Below are 12,786 nucleotides of genomic sequence, written 5' to 3' on the forward strand. Positions count from 1 at the left end.
ATAACAAAAGAAACCATCTTGACATAGTTAGACCGGGAGACTTAAGATTGTTCCTATCCACACTGGAACCCGATATCAAGAGGCTGATGACATTGCACCAACCTCATCAGTCTCATTAGAGTTGGACTTTAAGTTGTGATGAATGGAAAATAACTTCGGTTTTACTTTTTTTGTCGAAGGGGGCGTTTGATACTCTGTTCGTTGTCCAGGGGGGCGATATTAAAAAAAAGTTTGGAAAACACTGAGTTAGGTAATATTCATGAATTTGTCTGTGTAACCAGACGTTGCCATTCATTTATGGATTAGCTATAAAATTGTTAAAGCAAGTTTTGGAACGGAAACCCACAAAGGACATATTTTCAATTTAGCTACGCCGTGGCTAACATCTGGAAATTTCTGCAAATGTGACAAATCAAGCCGTATCTTTAAGTAGCCATGGCTACGCAGTTTATTGTGATTTCTACGCGCCGCTCTTGCTAAACTTTGAATTGAAAGACATGTCGCCCCTGTCAGCAAAAAACTAAACTTTGCGAGTGCTAAATGATAAGGATAAATTATAACACTAAAACACAATGAGAGCAAGGGATATAATTGCTTACTCAATAGACATCACTGGCCTACGTTCAATTTTTTATAGCTCAAAAGATTTCCAGTTTGGCAGCTGCAGCAAGCCACTGACGCATGTTGCCTAGAATAAACACGCACTTGTGGGTTTCAGGAGATATAGCATCGGTAGGCTACGATATGGCTTGGCATATTGTAGAAAAGCTTGTACAAGGTGCTGGTGAGCATTCTACACTAATTGGGAAGATTTGGACGACTTCCTTTTTCGTGATTCGTCTTATTCTGGTGGCAGCAATTGCAAGTGAGTGAATATTCCGAGCCTCATCGCATAGGCTTAGAGCACGCATATAATAACGTAGTTTGAAGTTTGCGTCTGGAGGGCAGGCTCAGTGGCGTACCTAGGGCATGTGCCGGAATGTGTCGCCGGGAGCGGATTCAAATTTTGCCGCCCCTTCAAGAAAAAGCATGTGAAAATAAAATGCTTTTTTTTATCAGATTATAAGCAAAATAAAAAATCGTAGTCTGAAAGTGCCTCCACCAGACGTGCCACCCGGGGCGGTCCGCCCCCCCCCCTAGCTACGCCACTGGGCAGGCTAAAACTGAAATGTTTTGATTTACCTTAGTCTGTAGGCATGTTAACATATGCCAAATAATTTGACTAAAGTATTTTGCTTCTGCAGCCGGGATGAAGTGAGAATTTAATTCAATAAATATTAGTTGATTGTGTGGATTTTTGTTCTCGGATTGAGAAAGCGTCTTTGCAAGCTTAATCCTGGGCGTTTCGCCTGCTTGCAAAGGCTTTACTACTGACACAGGCCGACAACCGAGATAGACAGAGTGTAGTTTCCACTTGTTCAAGTGTTGTCTGTGAACTACTCCATCTACTAGGTGTCCCTGAACCATGTCCTTAAAATACGTTTCTCAAGCGCACTCCCTGAGGGTCGAACCAGCGCTGTTTGACCTTGAAAGTATCTTTGTTCATAAATTCAAGTGCTTAACCAATTAAGCTATATCGCGGGAGCGGACTATTAAGTCTACTGACTACTTGGACTGTTATCGGCGGACTTAATAGCAGCAAAGCAGATATCAAACTTAGGGTCTCAAACAACATTAAAAAAGAGCGGAAAAAACTAAAACCCTTGAAGAAGTAAGAACTAACTTTAGCAAATATTAAGGTTACTATAACGATAACGACACAATAAATGAATGGGCAATGTAATTGTGATATCACAGTAGGCTACAAGTTTCTCGTATGCAATAAAATAGCGTCACAGTACGGTATAGAGCAGTGGTTCCCAATCTTTTTGTTGTTACGGACCCCTTTAGACAAATTATTAATTCTGTGGACCCCTACCTAAATTTTGCCTGAAACTCAATTAACAATAATGAGAGAAATAAAAGTAAAAAGATCGCTTTTTTTTTTTTTTTTCAAAAATTCATCAAGGTAATCACGGACCCCCAAATGCTTTCTCACGGACCCCCAAGGGGTCCGCGGACCCCAGGTTGGGAACCACTGGTATAGAGCTAAAAAGTCGTGTCAAGTTTGATGGGCCATTTTAGAGTGAATCTTACTCTTCTAAATGTATAGAAAAAATATGTACTGTATAGACTAATTGTTAATTATTTCAAAGTTTAAAAATGCATCGCGGGCGCACCAAAGTTCTCGTTAGCCGTACGCGGGCCGCGTGTTTGAGACCCTTGTATTAAAACAACCTTTCATTATTAATAGGATAATTTTTCAACAGAACCAACAATGCACAAATTACAAAACCTTGATTTTTGTTTCAGAAGGTACATGGGATGATAGCACTCAGGAAAAGTTTATTTGCAACACTGAATCCCCTGGTTGTAAGCAAGTTTGCTTCAATTCGTTTAACCCGATTGCACCAGTAAGCCAATTCATTGTTGTCGTTTTTGTAATTGTTTGATTCGCAATTTCATTCTTTAATTATTTCAGCTGATAAAAACACAATAATTAAAAACCTTTGCATTGGCAAAAATAAATCAGTACGGTACAATAAATCAAAAATAAGACAGTACTTTAACAGTTTAACATCAGTTTTACTTCTATAGTTTTTAGCCTTTTTTGTTGCGCTGCTACATGCCACTTTCAGGTTGATAGTTGTTTTGCGCTTAGCCTGTGACGTAATGAGAAGAGCAAGAAAAACATAACGAACATTGGCAGTCATTTTCTTTATTCCAAGATCAATTCAAGGTTACATGATTTTCTGCAGAACATCAAGATTTCTAGATTGCTTTTAAAAGCTTCAAAGTAGCCAATAACTTAGTGATAGTTGAAATAAAGCCGTTGGAGCATGGTTGGACAGACACGAGGCATCTTGCATGTTCATTAATGGCACTTTTTTGTTTCGATGAGCTAAAGCTAAACTAACTGTTAAGTGCTCCTTCACTCTCATAGGCTTAGCCAAATGTCGCGTCAACACACTTGATTATCAATCATGTCTATGCAAAAAACAAACATCGAATTAGACACTAAAATCCACGAAGATTTGCTCAACGATTACAACAACTTTCGGCTGAATAAGCAGTTGTTTGCCTCGTATGTGCTCAACATATTTATTTAAATTGCCATGTGATAAGTTTTTCGTGTTAATAAACCATTGTGTGATGTGCCTTGTCTTATTATTTGCCGTGTTAGTTTATGTTTTTGCATTTTTTGTTTCCTTTCATGTATGTGTAAATCAGTTGTTCAGATACTTGACAAAGGCTAACATGCCGTGTAGCCGAAAACGTTCGAACTTTCTGCAGTAGGCTAGTATAGTTCATTTCTTTATGTTATATTAAATGCAATGTTGTTGCTTGGTTTTATCTGCTTCTAAATGCTAGGAATGGCCGAAAGCGAACTCTCCGTTTTCAAGCTCTGGTTAGCACACTATTAAAACTTTATGCAAACAATTTTAATGTTTATTTAACAGCGTTACATTAAATTAATTACATGAGTTTGTCAATCTTGTCAGATCTAACCACAAGCGAGAATGTTAATCATCAGCTCAAATTCTTGTAAGGTATTTCAGTAGAAGCAGGCTACTTTACAAAAAATATTTGTAAAAAAATAGCCTATGTTTGATATGATTTGACATGTCAAATAAGTTATAATGTATTGGTTTTCACTTGGGAACGATGAGTTTGTCTTTGACTGCATCAGGTATGCACATTGCACAACCCAAAACAGCACAAAGAGTGCAATTATGCTCTGGTTGCATGCTTTTATTGCTATAACGTTTGCACAATGTGATCATGGGATAGAAATAGCCCAACGTCGTTAGATGTACTGCATAAAGAAGATAGACTACGGTCCCAAAGAAGTTGCCGCCAAGAGACCGCATAGAATAAATAAATAGGCCGATGCATCTTCTTACTTAGTTATAGTAGAAGCTGCTTAAACGTGTTGCTGGCAAACACATGCGTGGGCAGTGGGCACTTTTGTTTTTTGCAACGTTAAATACACTATATTCAAATAATCCTGAGGTTACGTTTCAACCGCGAAAGGTATGTTGTGCAAGTCTGGACTAGCCTAAAGCACCTTTATAGACCTAAAATTGCGATGATGTAACAGAATTTTGCATAATTAGATCACCCTTTAGTGTGAACAATCGTGAAAACCGTTCTTGGCAACGTACATTATTTTTCTCAGACTCGTTATTGGTTTTTCCAACTCCTCGGAGTTTCCCTAACAACGATTATCTTCAACGTGTACACAACGCATAAACTCGCTCTCGTCAGCAAAGCGATTGAAAAGAAAAAGAAATGGAAAAAAGAACGAGAAAAGGTTTGTGCTTCAAAATGTTTTAATAGTTAACCACGTAGATTAAGGCATTTAATATGTCTTGCATTGCTCTGTCAAAGCAATTACTGTAACAATGTTGTTTTATAAACTAAGCCGATACGAAATACATGGCCCAATCCACCTACACCACCCCAGGTATGCCAACGTAGCATAGTGTTCTGTAAGCCTATTATAGTGATTAGTGAGAGAGAAATGGATAAAGTCTAAACTAAAACCATACTGGGATATTATGAAGACGTCTGGGATATCAATGGCCAGTGGCGTAGCCAAGGGGAGGTTGGGGGTTACAACCCCACTTTGGCACGCGTGTGACGTCACGATATTGAGAATGATGTTTTCAGTCTCTTTATGCTTGGGAATGATGCTTTCAGTCTAAAAAAAACTTGCCTAATTTTAAACAAAACTGCATTAAAAGAGCGAGTTTTGCCAATACCAAACATTCAAACATCTCAGCCAGGAATTAACAACAAGAAAACATAGAGACTTAGCTTTTATTTCCGAAAACTGCCGAAGAAAACATGATCTTATCCTTTTGCTATGCCACCTGACAGCACCATTTTACAGGAATATTCATACCCACATTTTTGTTGAAAATGCTCTCAGAATGCACCAAATTCAAAGTAATTTTTCAAAATTTTCTGGGGGAGGCCCCCCGGACCCCCCGCCGCTGGGTGTCGTCTTAAGCGAAAACGCCGTCGGGCTTCGCCCGGCGGTCGTCAAACCCCCCCTTTAAAAATTCTTGGCTACGCTATTCTCAATGGTCTCCCCCCCCCCCTTGAGAAAATCCTGCGTACGCCACTGGGCCTACAACTATTTAGAATTTCCATTAACTTAAATTGAGCACAATAAATAACAAAGTCAGCGGTGGAATAGCAAAGTTGTGATGAAAATCGAAAGGTTGCTTGAAAAGTTATCCCCTGTTGTGATACACTACAGGGCATCGTCCTCTTTAAAAAAACATTACAGTACATCTTTCCAAATTTGGCCTAGGATGTCCCCATTTGTGGTGGCCTAATGATAAACAGCAACGTCAGTCCTTTACAAAAAGTTTGGCAACTTTTTTCCTTAACAGTTGTAGTGCAGCTGTTATTTCCGCAGCACGTGGCGGGCCGGATGAAATCAGTTCGCGGGCCGGTTCTGCCCGCGGGCCGTAGTTTGGTGACCCCTGGTCAAGAGCGCGGAAAGTAGGGGTGCTCAAGGGGCTGCAGCCCCCCCTAGAGCAAATTCAGCCCCCCTGAAATTTTCAATAATTGCTTCAGCCTCCCCTACAAAATTCTTATAATCTAAGGTAACCTATTTTCAGAAAAAAAAATTGAACAATAATTGCTACGATGAATCGAGTTCCTGTTACGTGTAGTCGCGCTCATCATTCGCAATAAAGAGTCGTCAATCACAAGGAGCTATACCTCGCATTAGCAGTACTACCCACCCTCCCTACTAACACGGCTGTCCATCGTTTATTGGACATCATTCTGCAATATCTAAATTCCATGCTAACTTCTGAACATTACAATAATACATGATATTGCTTTGTCATATCTGACCGACATGACAGAAGATAATGCAATGAGAGGAGACGCACATGCAAACATATTCGGCTTGGTAAAACAAGCACGCACGGTGCGGCTTTATTTTGCGATCATCTGCAGCGGTGAAGTTTTTCAGCCTGCAGAACCGTCGCAAGACAGCTACAAAACAAAAAGACCTCTGCTTCTTCAGCTTTGGAATCAATCACCATTCTCGGCAAACGGATCAAAAATCTCAGAAACGATGAATCCGTTTCTAAGTTTATGGAAGTACCGTAGCGAACGTCTTTCCATCTGTCAAAAACCTAAAGACGCCAAAGGATCTCCGAGTGAGCAAAACTCAATTTCGAAACACAGAGGAATCGGATGATTTGTCGTCTGCGAGAGAAGGAGCGTGGAAACGGCAATTAGGCCTACATCGAAGCCCTTGATTCGGTTGAAATTGAGCTTGATCGAAGATTCGACCAGGTGGATCTGCTTACAGCAGCCAACAGAGAAAAGGCCCTTCTGAGCTGTGCAAACGGTGAGAAAAGATCTGATACTGAGATCAGCTTACCCGATGCCATCAGAAAAAATCGCCTACAAACGGAACTTACTTTGCTCAACAAAGTTATGTGGAAAAACCGCGAACTCCGTTCAAAAGGTTGCTGAGATACTATCGCAACTACACCCTCAAACACGAGACCTTTTCAAAGAAATGCAAAAATTCGTGGAGCTCTGCCTTTTGCCTCTCGGTTTGAGCTGCATCATCAGAACGTTCTTTTTCTGCTCTAGACAAGGGCGCCGAAAGCGGGATGAGGGCAGGGGGCGAATGCCCCCCTGCCCTCAATTTTTCTGTGGATGGGGAGGCAGAGGGGCAATAGTGCCCTTTTAAGGTCATATAAGCTACTGCAGATTTTGCAATGCGATATAACAATTTCAGCTATTCGCTTTTAGCCTAATTATAATCTTTCATTTCTGCCTCAAAGTCATATTCACGACACAAAATTCTGTATCACAGTAGGTTAGCCTACATCATTATAACATAACATGATGCCCTTCCGTGCCATTGTTCTTTGTATAAGTTACAGGACATTTGTATCATTACTCGATGATCAGCTGGTGGATGAGCATTGTCGGCTGTCGCTATGTCTTATCTTAAAACTTTAAAAAAATTGGCCTTTAGCAACAAAAGTGCCCTTTTTTCATAATCCTGCCCCCCCAGTCAAAAACCGTTCCGGCGCCCCTGGCTCTAGACGCCTGAAAACGTTGTTGAGAAGCTCAATGACACAAAAAAGACTTACTCATCTTGCGTTGGTGCATGTCCACCAAAACACAGTTGATATCAAAGAACTCATGACACAGTTCATAGAGAAAACACCTGAGCGAAATCAATCTTCGGAAGCGTGTGAAAGCTCATTTCCACAAACCGTTCTTTCCATATCACTTTCTAATTTGTTCGTTTTCATTTCAATTTCCTGCACAGCAGCCTTGTTGCTGCCGCTTTGAATTTGTTGGCTCTCCCACTCAAAGGGGTTCTGGGGGGCGAAGCCCCCCAGAAGCTGACAACACTACGGCAGCTTCAGCCCCCCCCTAGAGAAAAATAGCTTCCGCGCCACTGCCCCTGGTGTAGGCTATAAAGTTTTTTTTAAATCGCGCAAGTGCTTAAAATAAAATCTATAACAATGGGTTCATTTTCGACATTTTATTTTTTCACCAGATGCAACCCATAGCCTATCATCTTACAGTACAGTACCGGTATGATCATTAAGCAACTAAATAAGTATTCTTTTTGTGATAAAAAAGGTTGTTTGTTATATATTTCTTTTTTTACTTTTTGGCTTGACTTTCCGATCTTCAATTTAATGGATTATAAGATTTTAGAGGAGTTCTCCTCCTAAGCCACGGTCCCAAAATAGTTCAATGTGCTTTATTCGTATGCGCGATGGTGACGGAAAACCGTTTGCAAAAAAACAATTTCAGTTATTTTTTTCAGAATTTTTTTTTACGAAATTTAAATCTTTAACCTACATAACTGCTAAGCGGTATTTTAAACTGCGCTTGCTCATAAAAAAATGCCAAGACCTCACAAAGTGCAAAAGCAAACACCGCTAAATAGGTCTACCAAGGGGTTGAAATGGTTTAACCGTCTCGGTATATGTTATCCTAACTTAATCTTTGATTGCTAACTTATCGTGCTGATAAAAACCTTTGCACAAGATAGGCCCCATACCTTATTATAGCTTAGGCAACTTCTTAGATTGTCTTATCAAATCACTTCAGATTTATGAATGCGTTGTATCAGCGTTAAGCAAATGGTTACTTTTTGCAGATAATAATACAAGCCATTTATGCACTTTATTCTTATATAAAATCGCTTTAATTTGTTTCTATTTATGCAGTCAAAGGAAACCAAAAAGTTTGCTATTAAAGCGGACGAAACAGAAGATGAAAAAGGTAAAGTTACAAAGACTATTAGCAAACTTTGAGATTTGATTCGCTTTAAATGTTTAACATAACAAAAAACTTTTTGAACTCTCTACAGAAAGCTTTAACATGTGGCTGAACTTTTTACCCATCTTTCCACTAATCTCTACATAAATAAAATGATTAAAGCAACAATAAGCGAAGGTATTTAATTTGCCCTCATTTTGCGTCACAAAGGTTGTTCTCTAAGACAAGTAGAATAATAATTCTAAAATAAAACTTTGTCGCTATACTTTTATTTAAAACCTTTATTTGAATTTATTAATGATCCAAAAAGATGGGTCAAAGAAATAGCCTACGGAGTAGGCTACCACACTAAATTGATAAACTCAAGTGTGTTGTATTATAGTTAAAGTGTGGTAGCCTATACTCTCTATTTCTAAATACAATGATATCTTTAAAATAATACATTTAGGTTGATGTGATTTTAACAACAAACAGTATCCTATTCTGTATAGACGTATATTCTGTAATATTCTGTAAGACGTATATTCTGTATATTCTGTAAGACCTATACTTTACAGTCGAAAAAGACTATAAGCTGACTTGCTCTTTATATAAGTTTAAGTCCAATCTTTCCAAATGCAAGCGAGATGTATTTCAAAATCCAAAATTATAATAGTTTCGAAAAACACAAATCTTTGAAATGTTTTTTATGCGCATTTTAAGAAAATTGCTAATTAATTTTTTTATCAATGGAAAATCCTGGAAGTACAGAAGAAAAAAAGGACGAAAATAAAGAAGGAAAAGAAGACAAAAAAAAGGACGAAGTTTGTGCCGCCAAGCTGACGGAAGATCAACCAGCAAAACTGTATCTTGCGTATTTTTTCATGGTAAGATTTGTAGTTGTCTGTAAAGCTGATGTTTACTTTTAAACAATTAGGCTAATTGCTTTTTTTTGTAGCCTACATGTTTCTTAATTCGAAATCAGCTCTAAAAAACTAAAAAAATCTCAGCTAAATAGGACTCAAATAGGCCACTCTCAAAAGCTTCACTAGCTTATGTCTACGGCATCATTGCTAAAAGTTGGTGGGCAACTTAAACAACTTTTTAACGTTTGTTGATTGTTAACAATAGCGTTGACAGGGGGATCCAAGGGGGACTTTCGGACCCGGCATAATTTTAGGGGTTCGTAATTTTCCAATGGGCCAAGAAACGAAGAACCACCGTGTATTTTTTGGATATGGTACATTGTTCTCAGAAGTATCTTGATTTGGGGCTTTGGGGTCTTATTGATACCGGACCCAAATTGTCCTCTCAACGGCCCGGATTGTTAATATAATAGAAGCGTAGCTAATGACGTTTGTTTTAACCCCTTTGCTTGTTATAGCAAAGAAACGTTTTCAACTTGAAAAAACAGGTTTATTCTAAAGCAAATGGGTTATCTTTACTATATTTAAGTTTTACCCACCCCTTTTTATGATGTGAAATTAGTGCATATTGATATATTTTATTTCAGGTTTTGTTCCGTTTGATTTTGGAAGTCTTGTTCATGGTCGGTCAATACTATCTTTACAGCTTTAAGTTTGTCGTTCCGGAACTGTTTGAATGCCGTCATTGGCCATGCCCAAATGTTGTAGACTGTTTTGTAACCAGGTAGTTAAATGTGAACAGAATAGCGTGACATAAAAGGCATATTAATAATTCCAAAAACTGCATGAAAAATAATCAAAACAGATTTTTAGACTATTAAATCTAACTATGATATTTTGATCTGATTTTATTTTTGTGTTTGTTAGTGAAGTATTTTGTTCTTCGTAAACCCTTTTCATACAATAAGATTTGTCATGTATGGCGATTTCCAACAGCTCTAGCAAACAACATTGCTTCTGAAATATTAATTAAAAATATGTCTCCTTTGACATTGTCTGCTTTCTAAAGCCCTGAGAGCAGGACATGGTGCTACATAAAAACGCTTATTATTACTATTGTAAAGTAATAAGAAACTTTTTACGCAGAGCAAAATTTGTCATTTTTACGTTGTTTCAACGTCTTCAGGCATTAAATCAATGCAAAAATGGTAGATTTTGCTCTCTGGGTATAGGTCTTCACCCAAAAAGTGAAACTACCAAGGCAAGCAATTGGAAACAACGTAAACTATTAACTATACAATGTTTATGTATCATATCAACTTGCATTGCAGGCCAAAGGAAAAAACGATCATGATCTGCGCTTTTTATGCCACTGGTTGTATCATGATTGTGCTGAATGTGGTGGAGTTGTACAGCATTGCGGAAAAGTTCCCGAAGGCTTGGAAGGCAAGACATCAAGATATCACAAAAGAAGTGTTTGGAGATACTGCTGGCCCACAGTTTGACATGCCTATGGAAATTCGTAGATGGAACCCAGGTGCTGAGGGAATCTACCAAGTGTCTCCATCCGGTTACCCGGATGCAGTTGGGATTCCTACGTTGTACACCGGCTATTCTAACAAGCGCAGGGGTAGAAGATCGGGTTTAGCAAAAACACGTTACCGACATGAATACTGATATTCGTAAATAATAGTTACGTTATTTTGATTTAAGCTTATAGACAAACTTCAACCAAAACAATCATCCACATTAAACCACCGAAGCTAGTCGTTTTTACGCATTGCCTGCATGCTGTACTCTTGCTTTTAAATATGCTACTCGCTATTTTAATCTGTAATTTTTCACCTGCCTGACTATACCCATGGCCACCTTTATGTACAGGCCATGCCGCGTGCTATAGCGTGCAAGCTTTCAAATTGACTGGTAGCCAATCTTCTACGCTTGATAGCAGTCAAAACCGCTATTTTTTTTTTTTTCTTTGCGTAATCTCTAGTATACGTTGATAATAATTTGAGTAGTAGTTAATAAATACCGTCTGTGTGTAACTGTGTAGGCTATTTGTTGGAGATTTTGAGTTGCGTTTGTGGTATATGTTACCATACAAATAATGCACTACATTTTTGCATTTGCGATGGAAATCGGAAAAGCATCAGACAACACTGGTAATAGGGAAAGACTTGCTATCTATTTAACTTGACATTAGGAATTTGCAGTGATTTCAGATTCAGTGATCACACATTGTCGGGTATATAGCCGAGTGGCGAGAGCCATGGTTCGACGTGTGAATGGCCGCCGGTTCGACACCTCTGAAGGGCATGTGACTGTGTCTTTGACAAGACACTTAAAGGCATACCATCGATTCCAGAGTGGCTTCCTTTCGACTACACCTCTTGATTTCTTTCATGTGAGAACAGTACGCTACTTTAGAAAGAAATATCTACGGCCTTTCTTAAGGCTATGGGCTGCTGAACTGAACTGACCACACAGTGGCAATTTAGATTCTCAAAACTTTCATTTCAAAGAGCAAAAATCACATTTATCTTGGACTTCCAAATCCATTTAGATCCGCCTCCAGTCCGCACGTTGGCAAGGCCTGTGAATATACAGTGCTGTAGGTCGCCATGACTATACCCCACCCTGTTAGATTCTATCACACTGTGTTTCTTAAAATAGAACTTGTCATCATGTGATTTGGTAACTTGTATAAAGATGAATTTTTTGTCGGTTCGTTATAAATCCTATCCTTTGTTCTGACATCCTAAATTTTGGTTTACTCAATTTGTCATCATTTAATTTGTCAATTCGTCACTAATGTTGCATTCATGAGAAGCGTTTTTTTGTTTGTTTGACGTTATGAGTATCCCACGTTTAATAATTGCTTATGGCCTTGACAAAAGGTCTCCTGTATCTCTTCACTATAACAATTATTGTGCCCATGCATGTAAGACCCAATGAGAAATAAGTCAATACAGCAAGATTCCACAATATTAAATAGGTTCAATTGACATCATAAAATGTGAGAAAAGTTGTATAGGCCTATAAAAGCCCATAAAGAAACTTAGCCTACTTTTGATTTTCAATTTAAACTACAGTTATCGTAGTTAAATTCTGTATTTTAATAACTTAATTAATGTGCAGAAGTGCAATGTGAAATTAAACTTCAAACCACATATAACCTGTAAGTATTTCTACAAAGATTGCAGTAAACAGCAATTTTTTGTTTGCGTAATTTATCATCTAATCCTTAAGTGATCTAGTTTGGCAAGTTACACTGCAATACATGACTTTTCACTATGAGACAAAACAAACAAACTTTCGTAAGTTAATATTTAACATCTTGACACTGAGAACTTGAGTTACCGTAATTTGTTTTTACATATCGTCAAGTTAATCATTAAACTGTTAAAGAATAGTATTTTCTTGTTTCTTTCAGAGTCGAGTCAATAATAGTCAAGAAATGTGAGATTGAAACTAGGAATATGCCAATACTATACTAAACTTTACAGTAATTCCCAAGACATGCTGATACCGAGCATAAAATTTCAGAAATTTAATTTTGTTTAATCTCTATGCTGAGATTAGCCTGTTTGTTTCGAAATCACTCAAAAAT

At 38.2% G+C, this 12,786-nt stretch overlaps 1 protein-coding gene across 2 annotated transcripts; it reads left to right on the forward strand.

The window, feature by feature from the left end:
• The first annotated feature begins 722 nt into the window (after nt 1–722).
• Nucleotides 723–12,585, forward strand: LOC145782353 (gap junction beta-2 protein-like). 2 transcript variants are annotated; one of them, XM_082594137.1, is made up of 7 exons: nt 723–865; nt 2,353–2,453; nt 4,220–4,354; nt 8,280–8,334; nt 9,082–9,197; nt 9,824–9,960; nt 10,508–12,585. In XM_082594137.1, exons 1-7 carry the CDS (start codon nt 745–747, stop codon nt 10,851–10,853), a joined length of 1,011 nt encoding a protein of 336 aa, XP_082450263.1. In that variant the 5' UTR covers nt 723–744; the 3' UTR covers nt 10,854–12,585. The 2 variants fall into 2 exon arrangements, with proteins under 2 accessions (XP_082450263.1, XP_082450264.1); XM_082594138.1 differs by having other exon boundaries at nt 2,356–2,453.
• The last annotated feature ends 201 nt before the right edge of the window (nt 12,586–12,786 follow it).

Source organism: Aplidium turbinatum, chromosome 13, assembly GCF_918807975.1.
Source record: "Aplidium turbinatum chromosome 13, kaAplTurb1.1, whole genome shotgun sequence".
Taxonomy (NCBI): domain Eukaryota; kingdom Metazoa; phylum Chordata; class Ascidiacea; order Aplousobranchia; family Polyclinidae; genus Aplidium; species Aplidium turbinatum.

Bases quoted from the DNA above. Each gene is read 5' to 3' on its own strand.
- LOC145782353 (XM_082594137.1), top strand. From the start codon at position 745: ATGGCTTGGCATATTGTAGAAAAGCTTGTACAAGGTGCTGGTGAGCAT. The intron at 4,355-8,279 runs GTTTGTGCTTCA...CTATTTATGCAG, and splicing joins GGAAAAAAGAACGAGAAAAG to TCAAAGGAAACCAAAAAGTT. The intron at 9,961-10,507 runs GTAGTTAAATGT...CTTGCATTGCAG, and splicing joins GTAGACTGTTTTGTAACCAG to GCCAAAGGAAAAAACGATCA.